Source organism: Delphinapterus leucas, chromosome 11 (genome assembly GCF_059928025.1).
Source record: "Delphinapterus leucas isolate spDelLeu-1000000601 "Yukka" chromosome 11, BTC_Dleu_Yukka2, whole genome shotgun sequence".
In the NCBI taxonomy this organism is placed as follows: domain Eukaryota; kingdom Metazoa; phylum Chordata; class Mammalia; order Artiodactyla; family Monodontidae; genus Delphinapterus; species Delphinapterus leucas.
In genome coordinates, this window is record NC_143139.1 from 79,999,587 (window position 1) to 80,016,349 (window position 16,763).

General features: G+C 37.2%; 1 protein-coding gene across 10 annotated transcripts in view; it reads left to right on the forward strand.

Moving 5' to 3' along the window:
• The window catches only part of APAF1 (apoptotic peptidase activating factor 1), a 131,336-nt gene that overhangs the window by 24,587 nt on the left and 89,986 nt on the right, over window positions 1-16,763 (forward strand). For 9 of the 10 annotated variants that reach the window (XR_016394816.1, XR_016394817.1, XR_016394815.1 and 6 more), the window contains exons 8-15: window positions 1,203-1,441; window positions 2,195-2,362; window positions 3,612-3,743; window positions 7,489-7,602; window positions 8,049-8,233; window positions 12,261-12,387; window positions 13,657-13,782; window positions 15,721-15,852. Coding sequence is in view for 6 of the 10 variants with exons in the window: in XM_089920008.1 (XP_089776134.1) it covers window positions 1,203-1,441; window positions 2,195-2,362; window positions 3,612-3,743; window positions 7,489-7,602; window positions 8,049-8,233; window positions 12,261-12,387; window positions 13,657-13,782; window positions 15,721-15,852 (1,223 nt within the window). In the remaining 4 variants the exon portion in view is untranslated. The remainder of the gene's footprint in view (window positions 1-1,202; window positions 1,442-2,194; window positions 2,363-3,611; window positions 3,744-7,488; window positions 7,603-8,048; window positions 8,234-12,260; window positions 12,388-13,656; window positions 13,783-15,720; window positions 15,853-16,763) is intronic. The other variant, XM_089920010.1, reaches the window with a different exon arrangement.

A 16,763-nucleotide genomic window follows, 5' to 3' on the forward strand; every position in this document is an offset into this window, starting at 1 on the left:
TTATCCTGGACTTCTCTGGTGGTGCAGTAGTTAAGAATCCACCTGCCAATGCAGGGAACACGGGTTCGAGCCCTGGTGTGGGAAGGTTCCACATGCTGTGGAGCAACTAAGCCCGTGCGCCACAACTACTGAGCTTGCGCTCTATAGCCTGCGAGCCACAATTACTGAGCCCGTGTGCCACAACTATTGAAGCCCGTGCCCCTAGAGCCTGTGCTCCACAGCAAGAGAAGCCACCGCAATGAGAAGCCTGCGCACCACAACGAAGAGTAGCCCCTGCTCGAAGCAACTAGAGAAAAGTCTGTGTGCAGCAATGAAGACCCAGTGCAGCCAAAAATAAATAAATAAATTTATTAAAAAAAAAAGTTATCCTTGACTCACTTTTGTGATATGAGTATTTTTCATTGAGTTTTTGACACTCTTAACTATGGAAACTATTAACCTTTTGTCATATTTTTTCCAACTGTTTTTCTTCTAGTTGTGTCTGCCTTTTAATTTCATTTGTAGTATTTTTTTGACACACAGAAATTTAAAATTTTATATGGTCAAATCTATCAGCTCTTAAGATTATTTTTTCCATCATTGTTAATGCTTGGAAATAGTTTCTTGTTTTTCTTTCTTCCATCAAACTTGTTTTTGAGTTAATTGACTTTTAAAAAGTATCTCAACCTTAGGAAAAAATACTTGATTTGTATTCAGTATGAAGGTGATGCATGTGCATTTTGAAACACTTAAAAAGAAAAAATAGAAATTATCCATAATCTGATAATTTTAGCATCATGAGAGTATTTCTCCTAGTCTTTCAGGACATATAAAACCTTGAAAAAAATATTGAGATTATAATGGTATATATAATTTTCAGTCTTACCCTTTTTAATAGCAAATCTTGAGCATTTTCCCATGTTATTAAATATCTTTTGAAAATTTACCAGTGGCATAATATTATGATATACTTTATTTAGTCATTTCCCTGTTATTGTTTAAGATTTTTCACTATTTTAAATACTGTAATGAATATCCTTAAGTGAAATATTTCTTATTTCTAATGACTTCTTTAGAATAAGTACCTGAAGTGAATCCAAGAGTTATAAATATTTTAAAGCTTTGGATAGCATGCGGCAGAAATTCTTTCTTGAGGATAAATTGATTCTTAGTGGTAATTTGGAAATGATACTGTAATAACACTGACTTTTTTTATTTTTTAGGTTCACCTCTTGTAGTGTCTTTAATTGGTGCACTTTTACGAGATTTTCCCACCCGCTGGGAGTACTACCTCAGGCAACTTCAGAATAAGCAATTTAAGAAGATAAGGAAATCTTCATCTTATGATTATGAGGCTTTGGATGAAGCCATGTCTATAAGTGTTGAAATGCTCAGAGAAGACATCAAAGATTATTACACAGATCTTTCCATCCTTCAGAAAGATGTTAAGGTGCCTACGAAGGTAATAGAAGGACCAACAATCTTTATCTTTGGGTATTGTGGCATATAACCTTTGGTTTAGTCCTGAGGATACTGTTACAGAGGATACTGGGAGGATAAAACCTGTGTACCTGAGGGTGGTGGGCTGGAGGGTGTAGAAATCCCACTGTTCTTAGTTTCCATCATGGGCTTTGGTGTTGAACTCAGATGAGTTACCTAGTTCTCAGTGGTTCTAGTGAACCTGGAGAAGCATATGACTTCTTTAGAACTCTTTTTCTTTTCTGTCTTGATGAGTATTTGAGCTTCTTATGAAATGGAGACATTATTCAGGGCTTTAATACATGATGTTTTTAATACAATTAAAAAATTATTTGTTTTGTTTATTTTTGGCTGTGTTGGGTCTTCGTTGCTTTGCGTGGGCTTTGTCTAGTTGCGGTGAGTGGGGGCTACACTTTGTTGCGGTGTGCGGGCTTCTCATTGTGGTGGCTTCTCTTGTTGTGGAGCACGGGCTCTAGGTGCGCAGGCTCAGTAGTTGTGGCTCGTGGGCTCTAGAGCGCAGGCTCAGTTGTTGTGGCGCATGGGCTTAGTTGCTCTGGGGCATGTGGGATCTTCCCGGACCAGGGCTCGAACCTCTGTCCCCTGCATTGGCAGGCGGATTCTTAACCACTGTGCCACCAGGGAAGCCCTAACACATGAGTTTTTGTCTGTTAACCTCCTGTGTGCAATCCTGGTCATTGTATATTGTGGCACATTAAATGTTTAAAATGATTCCTAGGTGTTGTGTATCCTCTGGGATATGGAAACTGAAGAAGTTGAAGACATACTGCAGGAGTTTGTTAATAAGTCTCTCTTGTTCTGTGATCGAAATGGAAAATCATTTCTTTATTATTTACATGATCTTCAAGTAGATTTCCTTACACAGAAGAATCACAGCCAGCTTCAGGTACTTGCATCTCTGTACGTTCTTTTTTTTTTTTTTAACTTTTAATTTTGAAATTATTTTAGACTTATAGAAAAGTTGCAAAATAATACAGTTTCTATGCATATACTTTCATCTAGCTTCCCCCAATGTTAACATCTTACATAACTATAATACAGTTATGAGAGCCAGAAAATTAACATTGATACAGTGCTGTTAACTAATACACAGACTTTATTTGAATTTTGCCAGCTTTCCCACTAATGTCCTTTTTTGTGGTTCAGATCCAATTCTGTATTCTATATTGCATAATATCATGATGTTTCTTTAGTTTCCTCAAATCTAGGAAAATTCCTTGATTTTCTTTCTTTCATGATCACTTTTGAAGAGTACTCACTAGTTATTTTGCACAGTGTCCCTTAGTTTGGTTTTTTTTTTTTTTTAATTAATTAATTTATTTTTGGCTGTTTTGGGTCTTCATTGCTGCGCAGGGGCTTTCTCTAGTTGTGGAGAGGGGGGCTACTCTTTGTTGTGGTGCATGGGCTTCCCATTGCGGTGGCTTCTCTTGTTGTGGAGCACAGGTTCTAGGCATGTGAGTTTCAGTAGTTGTGGCCCGTGGGCTCTAGAGCTCAGGGTCAGTAGTTGTGGCGCATGGGCTTTGTTGCTCTGCAGCATGTGGGACCTTCCCAGACCAGGGCTTGAACCCATGTCCCCTGCATTGTCAGGCAGATTCTTTTATTTTTTATTATTATTATTTTTTGCGGTACGCGGGCCTCTCACTGTTGTGGCCTCTCCCGTTGTGGAGCACAGGCTCCGGACGCGCAGGCTCAGCAGCCATGGCTCACGGGCCCAGCTGCTCCACGGCATGTGGGATCTTCCCGGACCGGGGCACGAACCCATGTCCCCTGCATCGGCAGGCGGACTCCCAACCACTGCGCCACCAGGGAAGCCCCTCTTAGTTTGGGTTTGTCTGATGTTTTCTCTTGACTAGAGTAAGGTTATATATTTTTGGCAATAACACCACAGAAGTGCTGTTGTGTCCTTCTCAGTGCATCATATCAGGGTGTTGACACGTCTAATCAGTGATATTAACATTGATTACTTGGTTAAAGTTTCTCAATTGTAAAGTTACTGTTTTTTTCTTTTGTAGTTAATAAGTATCTTGTGGGGAGATTCTCTGTACATTCTTAAATAGCTTTGGAAGCTGGAGTTTCTGTGATGCTTAGGTTATGAAATTGTTTCTGTCCTCTGAAATGTTTCATTTGGGTTTCAGGATCTACACAAGAAACTAATCACTCAGTTCCAGAGACATTTCCGGCTACATTGTCTTTCACCAGATCAGGAGGACTGCATGTATTGGTATAATTTTCTGGCCTATCACATGGCTAGTGCTAAAATGCACAAAGTAAGATTACTCATTTAAAAAACTATTTTCTTTTATCTCACTTTTATTTTGTCCTATGTTTAGAATTTTCTTTTATTAGTAAAAATAGGGTTATAACCTGTGTAAGTAATTTTGTTAACTGTTTTTACCTGCAGGTACCTTAGTAACTGCAGTAAATGAACCACCTAAAAATTCAGTCTCTTCATACCAGTAGCTATCCTTTGTGGACCATATGGATTTGTTTTTAAGTTCTGAGAGGAAATGGAAAGTGGGAAAGTATATTCATTCATTCAGCAAATATTTATGGAGTGCCTGTTGTGTACTGGTGGTCTTCTTCATTATGAAGGATATACCACAGGCACAAAGTCCCTGCTCTCATTGAGCTTACATTCTGGGGGGAGATTGACACGGGACAAATAAATTTATCATATGTTACCGGGGTAGTAAGTGCTCAGAAGAAGAAAAAAGTGTGTAAGGAGAAAGGAAGTGATGATTTGGCATTGAGTCATCATGATTTGCTGATGGATTTGATGTACATTGTAAGAAAAAGAGAAGAGTCAAAGATGACTCCAAGCTTGTGCAGTTCAAAGATTGGAGTTGCCATGAACTGAGTTTGGGATAGCTATGGGTCAAACAAGTATTTTACCAGGAGTGAAGGGAAGGTTAGGAACTCATTTGGAATATATTAAGTCTGGTGTACACATTAAGACATCTGACTGGATATATTTAGCATATAGTTGGATATATGAATCTGGATTTCTGGGGAAAACTATGGACTAAAGATAAAACTTGGGAATCATCAGCACATAGGTATTTGAAGTTATGACTACCAATTAACTACTCACAATGTTAACATTTTAGAAAACCGTATATACTTTGAGAAAAGGGAACCCTTTTGCACTGCTGGTGGGCATGTAAATTGATACAGCCACTATGGAGAACAGTATGGAGGTTCCTTAAAAAACTAAAAATAGAACTACCATATGACCCAGCAATCCCACTACTGGGCATATACCCTGAGAAAACCATAATTCAAAAAGAGTCATGTACCACAATGTTCATTGCAGTTCTATTTACAATAGCCAGGACATGGAAGCAACCTAAGTGTCCATCGACAGATGAATGGATAAAGAAGATGTGGCACATATATACAATGGAATATTACTCAGCCATAAAAAGAAACAAAATTGAGTTATTTTTAGTGAGGCGGACAGACCTAGAGTCTGTCATACAGAGTGAAGTAAGTCAGAAAGAGAAAAACAAATACCGTATACTAACACATATATATGGAATCTAAGAAAAAAAAAAAAGGTCATGAAGAACCTAGGGGCAAGATGGGAATAAAGATGCAGACCTACTAGAGAATGGACTTGAGGACACGGGGAGGGGGAAGGGTAAGCTGGGACAAAGTGAGAGAGTGGCATGGACATATATATACTACCAAATGCAAAATAGATAGCTAGTGGGAAGCAGCCGCATAGCACAGGGAAATCAGCTCTGTGCTTTGTGACCACTTGGGTGGGATAGGGAGGGTGGGAGGGAGAGAGACGCAAGTGGGAAGAAATATGGGGATATATGCATATGTATAGCTGATTGACTTTGTTGTAAAGCAGAAATACACCATTGTAAAGCAGTTATACTGCAATAAAGATGTTAAAAAAAACCCATATATACTTTGAATAATTTTTCAGCCTTATGTACTTTAATCTCTTGGTTACATACAGTTTACGTTTAATAATCTACATTGGAATGACAGTATTCCAATAAATATCTGTGCTCTGATTTACTTAGCTGAACTTTAATTGTTGAACACTTAGGTTGTTTTCATTTTTTTTTTTTCTTTTTTACTCTTATGATGCTGTAATGAAATTCTTGTTTGTCTTCACACCTGTATTATTTCCTTTGGAAATTTCTTGAAGTGGAATTATTGGGTCAATGCATCTTTTAAAAACTTTTGATATGTATGGTAGTGTGACAGGATTCAGTTCCTTTCATTTTTTTTAACCTTTTTTTTCCTGATTTTTAAAGATAGTAGTTTACTTTCATTGGAAAAATTGAGGAAAACACTAAGTGAAGAAAATGAAGATCACAACCATTGCTAATGCTTTTTTTTTTTTTTTTTTTTTTTTTGGTACACGGGCCTCTCACTGTTGTGGCCTCTCCTGTTGTGGAGCACAGGCTCCGGACGTGCAGGCTCAGCGGCCATGGCTCATGGGCCCAGCCGCTCCGCGGCATGTGGGATCTTCCTAGACCAGGGCACAAACCCGTGTCCCCTGCATCGGCAGGCGGACTCTCAACCACTGCGCCACCAGGGAAGCCCGCTAATGCTTTTATGTGTAGTTTTCCAGATCATTTTGCTGCTCAGATACACACACCTGTTCTTTAAAACCAGAATGGGATCATGATAGAAATATAGTCTTATATCTTGTTTTTTCTACTTAATTGTAGTTCAGGGTTATTTTTCTATGTCAGTTTATATATAATAGATTGACATAATTTTTAAAGCTGCATACTATTTAATTGTATAGGTACATTATGATTGGTCAGTTGGTTGGTGGATGGTCAGATTGCTTAAGCACACTTGTCTGACTTATTTTTTTAGGGCACATAAGTGTAATTCTGGGTCAATGATGTGTACAGTCCGAATTTTAATACAGATTGCTAAAGTGTCCTCTAGAAGGGTGCTCTGATTTACATCACTACCAGCAGTGTATGAGGGTGTTCATTTCCTCTGATTCTAGCTAACATTTTTATCATTCCTTTTAGTCTTTAGAAATCTGATGTTAAAAGATAGTAAATCTTCGTTGTTTCTCTTTGATTACTGGTGAGAGTTTTGGCTATTTGTGCTTTTTATTTTGTGAATTGGCTCTCATCCGTTGATTGCCTTTGCCTGTTTTTCTATTGGAGTGTTTATCTGTTTCTTACTCTTTTATTAAAATTTTTTATAAAAATATTAAGCCTTCATCTATCATACATTTGTAAATAAATTTTTTTCCTGGTTTATTTTTTGTCTTAAATGTTATTTATATATTTTTTTTACTATATTGAACATCTGAGTTTTTATGTAGTTAAATGCACCACTATTTTTCTTTTCGGTATTTTGCTTTGGGGTCATGTTTATAAAAATTTCCTTAACCCCAAGAGTTACAAAAATAGTAAATATCTGTATCTTCTAGTATTTTTTTTAAATTAAATTAAATTTATTTTATTTTTGGCTGCTTTTTTTTGGGTCTTCCTTGCTGTACGAGGGCTTTCTCTAGTTGCGGTGAGCGGGCGCTACTCTTTGTTGTGGTGCGTGGGCTTCGCATTGCAGTGGCTTCTCTTGTTGGGAGCACAGGCTCAAGGCATGTGGGATTCAGTAGTTGTGGCTCGTGGGCTCTAGAGCGCAGGCTCAGTAGTTGTGGCGCATGGGCTTAGTTGTTCTGCGGCATGTGGGATCTTCCTGGACCAGGGCTCGAACCTGTGTCCCCTGCATTGGCAGGTGGATTCTTAACCATTGCGCCACCAGGGCAGCCCTCTTCTAGTATTTTTTGAAGTTTCTATTTTATATTTAAGTCTGAATAATCCATCTGAAATTTATTTTGAATTAAGGTGTGAGGTCCATTTTTTGTTTCTTTGGAACTATTAATGATATGTTCCTTTTTGTCCTTAAATTCTAGGCATCTGCTAAGTTTCTCTCATTAGTGTTAGGATAATGATGGTAGATTTAAAATTCTTTGATCTCTTTAACAGTGCTCCTGATCTTTTTTTTTTTTTTTTTTTTAAGGAACTGTGTGCTTTAATGTTTTCCCTGGATTGGATTAAAGCAAAAACGGAGCTCGTAGGCCCTGCTCATCTGATTCATGAATTTGTGGAATACAGGCATATGTTGGATGAAAAGGTATATATTATTATGAAAAATAAGTCCTTAAAGGACATCTCATTTTGACATTTAATTCTAGGTTTAATAGTGGGGATGAACAAAATAGCAGAGGTGAAGAGCGATAATTTCCTTACTTAACCTTTGATTATTCTAATTATTTTGCTTCCTCTCCTGCTGTGGATAAGATTGAGGTTTGAAAGCTGGGGAAGTAAAGTGTTCAGTGTTTTTTTTAGGAAAGGGAATGTGTTAAGAAGGTAACACTTAGATAATGAGATTTTTTTTTTTTTACCCTATGTTTAAAAGTCTGAAGAGGATCACTATGTATTTGTTACCTAATGGTTGGCTATTTAATTTTAGCTCGTATAGAGAATATTTAAGCTTTTAAAGTGACAAAATCACAGAAACAAAAAAATGTCAGATTTGGGCTCTGGTTACATTTCTAAGAGATTTCATTTTGTTCATAGGATGGTGCAGTCTGTGAGAATTTCCAGGAGTTTTTATCTTTAAATGGACATCTTCTTGGACGACAGCCATTTCCTAATATTGTACAGCTGGGCCTCTGTGAACTGGAAACTTCAGAAGTTTATCAGCAAGCTAAGCTGAAGGCCAAGCAGGAGGTCGATAACGGAATGCTTTACGTGGAATGGATGTAAGTAGGTTAGGAGAGAAACCAAAGGGAACAGCACTAACTGTGTCATTATTTTTCAGGTAGTGAATAAGTTCACTCCAGGAAGACTTAACTACTTTGGATAGGGCTTAAACTTTTAATGAGCATTCTTACTTATTGAAAAGTTCTAGAGAAGTAACCATAGGAGAAATACATATTTTCAGAGTCCATAAAAATAGATGCTTGCCTATAAGATGACTTTTGACAAGTCATCCTAAATATTAATATAAATGCTTCACTTATTGTAATACAGTATAGTAGCAAAGAGCATTGTTTTTGAAGCTACAAACCTAGGTTTGAGACTCAGTTCTAAAACCTAAGAGTTTTGTGATTTTAAACAAGTTACAGGTTACTCTTCTTTCTCATACGTGAAATAGAGATAACAATCCTTTGAGGTAAGTGCTGTTTTTGTGAAGATTTAAATCAGATATTGGATATAAAGTGATGAGCACTTTGCCTTGCATATAGCCCATATTAAACTTCCACTGAATCCTGATTCTTCTAGCTCCTAAGAGGCCATTCAGTTGTGTTCTTATCTTAATCTTATCAATTTGTAAAAGGAAAGGGTAAGACTGCTATCTTTTTAATGCCTATTATATACTGTATGCTCACATACATTGTTCATTTTATCTTCAAAACAACCTTATAATGTAAATATTATTTGCCCTACTTTACAAATGAGAAAATTGAGGCACAGGGTGGTTGAGACTTGACTGAGCTCACGTGGCTTGCTGAATGTGATTTAAACTGTGGGTCTGGCTTTATTTTCATGCTCCTTTTGGTAATAAGTATGAATGGTTGTCTTTTCACATATATAATTTATATATAAATTGACCTCCTGGTTGATATCGTCTGTGATCTATATAGCCCTGGACCTTCTTTCCAAATAATTCAGGTTGCCATAGGTGGTTTCCCTAATTCAGTTTAGTTCAATAAATATTTGAGTTTCTCTACTGTGCTAAAGCACTGTTACTAGGTGCTAAGGCTCTCCCCAAGGAGCTTACAATCTACTAGTGAAGAAAGAAGTTTAAACAGATAATTATAATGTGATAAATGCAACAGAAGTAAAGTATAAAATAGAGGTAAAACTGAGAAGTGGGTAAGTTAGCTTGGATGGATGAGGGATTCTGGTAAGGTTCCGTAAAGGAGAGAGTTAAAAAAAATTTTTTTAATTAAAAATTAAATTAAAAAAATTTAAAATTTATTTTATTTTACTTTTTGGCCGCACCATGCAACCTGTGGGATCTTAGTTCCCTGACCAAGCATTGAACTCGGGCCCACAGCAGTGAAAGTGCCAAGTCCTAAACACTGGACCACCAGGGAATTCCTCAAAAAATTAAATTTTAATTTTTCATTGATTTTATTTTTGTTTTAAAGCAATCCATGTTCCTGATTTTTTTTTTTTAAATCAGTGTTAGAGGGATGTAAAATGAAAAGTCAGAGACTCTTCATGTTCCCCTACCTTCTCACTTCCCAGAGTTCACCATTCTTTAACATTTTTTTGGGAAGAGGTTTCACTCTCCCTGGAAGCAGCCACCTAATTAATTGAGATCTGTCTGTATTCTAGAACACTTGTTTACTCAATATCATAGCATTGTGTCATTTTACGGTGGTTTTCTGTTTACTTGTTTTTTTCCATAATTTCTATCCATTCTGTAGTATAGAACGTTTGGAGGTTAAAATAACAGACTCTGGCTCTAGACCGCTTGGGCTTGAATCCCAGCTCTGCTATTTTTTAGTTGTGTATCATTAGGAGAAAGTTATTCAACTTATCTTGCCTAGTGGTACTATTCATAGCATTGTTGTGAGGATTAAATGAGTGTGTGTGTATACACAAACATACACACCTACATAGGTTGCTTAGAACGGTACCTTGATCATAGAAAGTGCTCAATGAATGTTAGTTGTTGTTTTTAAGAATAAATAGCATTTAGGGAATTCCCTGGTGGTCCAGTGGTTAGGATTCTGTGCTTTCACTGCCGAGGGCCTGGGTTCTATCCCTGTTTGGGGAACTAAGATCCTGCAAGCCATGTGGTGTGGCCAAAAAAAAAAAAAAAAAAGATTAAAAAAGAAAAGGATAGGGCTTCCTTGGTGCAGTGGTTAAGGATCTGCCTGCCAATGCAGGGGACACGGGTTCTAGCCCTGGTCTGGGAAGATCCCACATGCTGCGGAGTGACTAAGCCTGTGCGCCACAGCACTGAGCCTGTGCTCTAGAGTCCGTGAGCCACAACTGCTGAAACCCGCGTGCCACAACTACTGAAGCCCGTGCATCTAGAGCCTGTGCACCACAACAAGAGAAGCCACCGCGATGAGAAGCCTGCGCACCACAACGAAGAGTAGCCCCTGCTCGCCACAACTAGAGAAAGCCCGCATGCAGCAGCGAAGACCCAATGCAGCCAAAAATAAAATAAAAATAGATAAAAATAAATAAATTTATTTTAAAAAAAGAAAAGGATAAATAGCATTTAGCATTTTGCCTGGTCCATGTAGTTGATATTCAAGAGAAATTTGTAGAAGATCGACTGAATTCATGTTTTAGTTAGTGATTAAAATAGAATTGTGATACTTGGTCTGATAATCAGATGGGCATTGGTTTAGTTCTTGTTCTCTTTTGAACGTTGAGTTTGTTATTTTTACTTTTTCTTGCTGTTTTTTTTTTTCCGCTTCATCAACTGCATTTCAACCTGTGATGTTCTCTCATAGGATGGTTAGTCATTAATAGCTGTATCTTTTTAACTGGGTTTGACCAGGTCATATTCAAAGAATGCTTTATTTTTCAGTACTAGAAAGCTTTTTTTTTTCTTCTGTAGAAAGTTTAGGTTGGTATAAACGTAATTTGAGTTTCATCTTTTAAAGAAATCATTCATGCATTCGTTTGTTATTTATCTAATACTTTTTGGCCACATGCCCATCATTGTGACAGGTCACTTTCCGAGCTTTGAGGAATTGAGTAGACAGATCGGGGGACATATTTTCTTAATCTGATTCTCTAAACTTTGCCAGTAGCTTACCTGTTTATCCTCCAGATTCTCATCACTCTAGTTTTTATAGTTGTTTGTTTTATCAATTCTAGTGAAGTTTAATACTTTCTAGGCAAGGTTTAAGTCTGATCTACCTTTGTGTTCCCTTTTTTCATTTGGTCTGTTTTGTGTGTGATACCTGTTCAGAGCAGGTATCATTGCTCACATTTTACATATGAGGAAAAGGAAACTTACTAGGTTAAGTAATTTGCATAAGTTTACACACCTAATAAGTAGTAGAAGCAGGGTTGCCCTTTAGGTTTATCTGACGCCTAACCTTTTCCTCTTAAGATAAGCATGATACCACTTAACATATTTACTCACAGTGACTGGGGTGTATGTATGTGGAATTCTGACACTGTTCTAATACTTTCCCCATTTTAAGTATACATCACATTCCTTTACCCTTTTGCCATTGTGAAATAATATCTTTACTAGTGCAATACTTAGTATTTAGTAGATTAAGACACAAAGAAAATGACATTACTTTTTTTTCTCTATATCTGAATAATTGTAGTTAGAGAAGAATGGTTTTAAAGTGCACATCATAATGGTGGGTGTAGTGTCATACTTTAGTTAGAAAATGAGCTTCATTTTGCTATAGCTCTTTCCTTTTGAAAAAGATGGAGATTTTTTTGAGATTATCCTCTTATAATGTTTTCTCTGCACATGTTGTTATTAATGTATTAGAGGGAAAGAAAAACTGACATGTATTTGATTAACTAGATTTCTTCCAACTCAGTGATATTTGTAGTACATGACAGGTTGCTTGATATAGCGTAGCATTTATCTTAAAATGCTGCTTTTGTTATATTATGCTTTTTTTCCTCAGGTGATGTGTGCTGTCATTTACATATTGGTAATTTAATTTTAAGAGTTTTGTGTTTTTTGGAACATAACTATGTTAAAAGACAGTTTATTACTGAAAGAAAATAATTACTTTTACTCTTGTTTATTGGATTTCTGTTCATTTTTTCCTTTATATTTAGAAACAAAGAAAACATCAAGAATCTCTCCCGCTTGGTCGTCCGCCCCCATACAGATGCTGTGTACCATGCTTGCTTTTCTGAGGATGGTCAAAGAATAGCTTCTTGTGGAGCTGATAAAAACTTGCAGGTAAACCTATCTCTTGAGAAAAATTCAGAGTCATGCACCTAATACTGTGCATATTAGAATATATTTAAATTCTAAAATTTAAGAAAATTGCACATTAGGAATAGAGAAATGTTCAGATCTCTTGAACATTTTATGAAAGCTTTCTCTATAGATTTAAAAGATATGGTGGTGTATTTTCATAATTCTAAACTTGCCAAGTGACATAGAAGTGCCTTTTACCCTAGCAGTCAGTTCTTGTCATCCATGTGACAGCTAAGGGTAATGAGGAAATGATAACTGTTAAAAGACATAAGGACTTCATAGCACAGTGAACAGGACTCTGATTAAAAAACAGTGACTGTGGGGCTTCCCTGGTGGCGCAGTGGTTGAGATTCCTTCGCCGATGCAGGGGACACTGGTTCGTGCCCCGGTCCGGGAAGATCCCACATGCCGCGGAGCAGCTGCGCCCGTGAGCCATGGCCGCTGAACCTGTGCGTCCAGACCTTGTTGTTCCGCAATGGGAGAGGCCACAACAGTGAGAGGCCCGCGTACCGCAAAACAAAAACAAAAACAAAACAGTGACTGTGTAAAATACCTATTTTATCATAGGCTCGGGCATAGATTTCTGACTGTAAATAGGAATTGGACTAGATTATTTCCTTAGGCGCTTGAAGGAATTTTAATTTCTCATTTGTTTTCAGAAAACATGAATGAGTGCTTTTCTTTAAATTGGTACTCAACCTTTTGATTTTGAAGGAAACAAAAACTAGTTAAAACATTTAAATTTAAGATTGCAAGATTATGATTGTAAGCCTTATTTCTATATGTGTACTTTATTACTACTTTTATTAATTTTGGCTTTTGAGCACAGAAAGCATATTGAATGAAGTGTTTTCTACTGATTGTTAAGAATTTGCCAAACTGTTCTCAAGAACTGAAGCTACTGTCAGCTCTATTGATTGATTGCTGCACTATGCGGCAGGCGGGATCTTACTTCTCTGACCAGGGATTGATCTCGGGCCCCCTGCAGTGGGAGCGCAGAGTCTTAACCACTGGACCACCAGGGAAGTTCCTTTTTTCTTTTTTTTTTGGGGGGGGGGCAGGATGATTTTCTTTTTATGTTAAGGCATACGAATTCTGACAGAAATTCTCATTTTTACAGTGATATTGCCAAGGTTCATTTCTGTTGCAAAATAACAGTGATAAAGATCTTTTAAAGAAATATTTTTATTGAATGATGGCCCATGGTTAAATAGGTATAGTAAAAAGATTTTATTGTTGCTTATATAGGTTTTCAAAGCTGAAACAGGAGAGAAACTTCTAGAAATCAAGGCTCATGAGGATGAAGTGCTTTGCTGTGCATTCTCTGCAGATGACAGATTTATAGCAACCTGCTCAGTGGATAAAAAAGTGAAGGTAGGGAAATATTTTCCTCTTGAGTTGTAATCACCACAGAATTTATTTTCTTTTTCTGTAACAGAGGGACTAGAGTAAGTAGAGTTAAAGGACTCTTGCCTATTGATCTACTAACTTGAGGCAAACCAGTTTTATCCATTGTAAATTAATTCTGTCTAAAACTTTTTATTTTTAAGCACAAGCAAAAATGCCTAGGTTGATTAGCCTAGGAAACACAGCTGATATTTATATTTATCAGGCAGCTGGGAAACACAATTTCAGATTAATGAATTTGCCTGACACTTATTGACAGGTCTGTGGGTTAAATATCAGTCGAAATCTCTAAGTGTACTGTGGTCGGAAGTGTTGCTGCACAAAATTATTGTCTGAGATCGATTCCTGTTGTAAAATATATAATTTGTGAAATGCAACCCAGATTTTTTTTACCTTTATGAGCTGGCTTACATTCAATGCAAAACTAGATGAATAAACATACTAACAATCAGGTTACTAGTCTACAAAGTAAACAGAGAAGAGAAAACTCACAGGGTAATTTTTATCTTTGTTAATTATTCTTTTTTTAGTTTCTTGTCCCTAAATTTGGCTTTTAGCCAGAGTATTTTTATGGAATTTAAGAGAAAGTGAAGTCTAGGGGAATATTTTATTTGATAAATGGAGGGGAGACCTCATTTTGGGCTTTTTTCAAAAGGGGTGTGGAATGCTGAATCTGTTTAGGTGGGGTGGGCCTTAGTGGACCTGGGAGCAAGAAAGTTGGCTTGAGAGTTTTTGTGGAGTTTGCATCTACTTGAAGAGGACCCCGGAGTGTCCAGACTAAATTGAGACTTCGGAAAAATCTTCTTGATAGATTGGACTCTCTACGTGGCTTTACAACCAACCAGTTAATTCACTCTATAACCTCTATTCTGAGTCAGACTTGGAGCTGGCCATTCTGTGGTGTTCCAGAGTTAGAGCTATGTGGCTCAAGTTTCTATTTGTAAGAAATTTAAAGCAAGAGGCAGAAATACTTATTACAGAACTTTAAAATAAACTCTTTGGATCTCTGGAGAGTGCTTTGATAAGATAAAATAAAATGCTATGGGAGGGACATTAGTATCTCTAAAAGTCCAAAAGCCCAGTGAAAATTCATTAGGTAATTTATTTCTTTTGTTTGTTTGATGAAACAGACTACTTACATAGTAACTAGGAAAATGATTACTTTTTACTGAGAACACTGCGTGAGGCTTTATACTACACACTTTCTTATATTACATTATCAATTTCTCACTACAATTGCAAAGTAAGTGTTGATCCCATTTTAGAGATGAGGAAACAGGTTCAGAGATGAAGTCATTTGCCCAGGCTCATATTAACTAATGCCTGATGGTACCAGGGTTGAAAGCTAGGTTTCCCTCAGAATCTAAAGCCTTTATTTTTTTTCACTGAGCCATTTGCCTTTACTTATTTATTAGTACCTTGAAGTCAGCAGAACACTTATCAAATTCTTTGTCATTTGACACCATGCATTGTGTAAGATGGGTACAAGTATCCCCATTTTACAGAGGGGGGAACTGAAATGCAGGTAAATTAAGGACTTGACTAGGGACACACAACTTATAAGTGGTAGAGCCAGGTCTTAGATTGGCTCTGATTAATTTTTCTGATCTGAAGTCCATTATTCCATCCCTTTTATAGCACTTTTCTGCCTGCTGTCAAGTCATATGAACATGTGAAATCTTGCCCTTGAAAAGTGTAATGGTTTACATTACTTGCAGGTAGACTTGCAGGTAATTAAAAAAAAAACATTCTGGCAAAATGCTGACATAATTTAGGGAAGGGAGAGGTATTCATTAGTATCATGTCTGGGAAAATCTGCAAAACAGCTCACATTTGCTTTGCCTTTCTGTTTTCTCTTTGAAACTAAGGGGTACTTGTAAATTTTATTTTCTCTATTCTCTCTAGATTTGGAATTCTACGTCTGGGGAACTAGTACATACCTATGACGAGCACTCAGAGCAAGTCAATTGCTGCCACTTCACCAACAACAGTAATCACCTTCTCTTAGCCACTGGTTCAGATGACTGCTTCCTCAAAGTAAGTGTGGATAATGAGAATTATGTAGATAAATTTGATAGATACACCACAACATCTCCTTTTTTTTTCCATATATTGTATTAATCAGGGATCTTTTGGTTGCAGGGGTAGAAACTTTCATATTAGCTTAAGCAACAACAACAACAACAAATATATTATTGGCTCTTGTAACTGAAAAGTCTAGAAGGAGTGTGGCTTCAGGCATAGCTGATTCCAGATGCCTAAAATACGTTCTCAGGCTCTAACCCCTGCCCTCCATCTCTAGACTCTGTTTCCCTTTTTGTTGATTCAGGCATTACTCTTTCTGTGCAGCAGATTTGGCTATCCTTAGCTCCAGGCTTACATGGATATTACAGCTCATAATCACAGAGGAAGGGAAACTCACTCTTTCCCAGGTCCCATAGTTTTCTCATAGAGAAAACTCTAGTTGACATGGTTTGGGTTACATGCGCATTTCAGAATAACCCTAGCAGCCAGTAGGATGGAATCCTTCAGTTGGCCAGGGGTCACAGGTTTTAGCCATGTAGAAATGGGACGAATAGGTGAGGTCAGCTCCACTTGAATTATGACTGGGGCTTGATTCAAGATTCGAAAGAGAGGGTCTGTTATCAGAAAGAGGAGGGAAAAAATGTACTGATAGGAAAAGAAAAAAATTTAAACCAAACTAAAACCAGAAATAGATATTCGTTCCACATATGTTTGATAATTTTTTTAAGATAAATTTATTTATTTTATTTATTTATTTTTGTCTGTGTTGGGTTTTCGTTGCTGCATGCGGGGGCTACTCTTCATTGCAGTCTGTGGGCTTCTCATTGTGGTGGCTTCTCTTGTTGCGGAGCACAGGCTCTAGGCGTACGGGCTTCAGTAGTTGTGGCACGCAGGCTCAGTAGTTGTGGCTCGTGGGCTCTAGA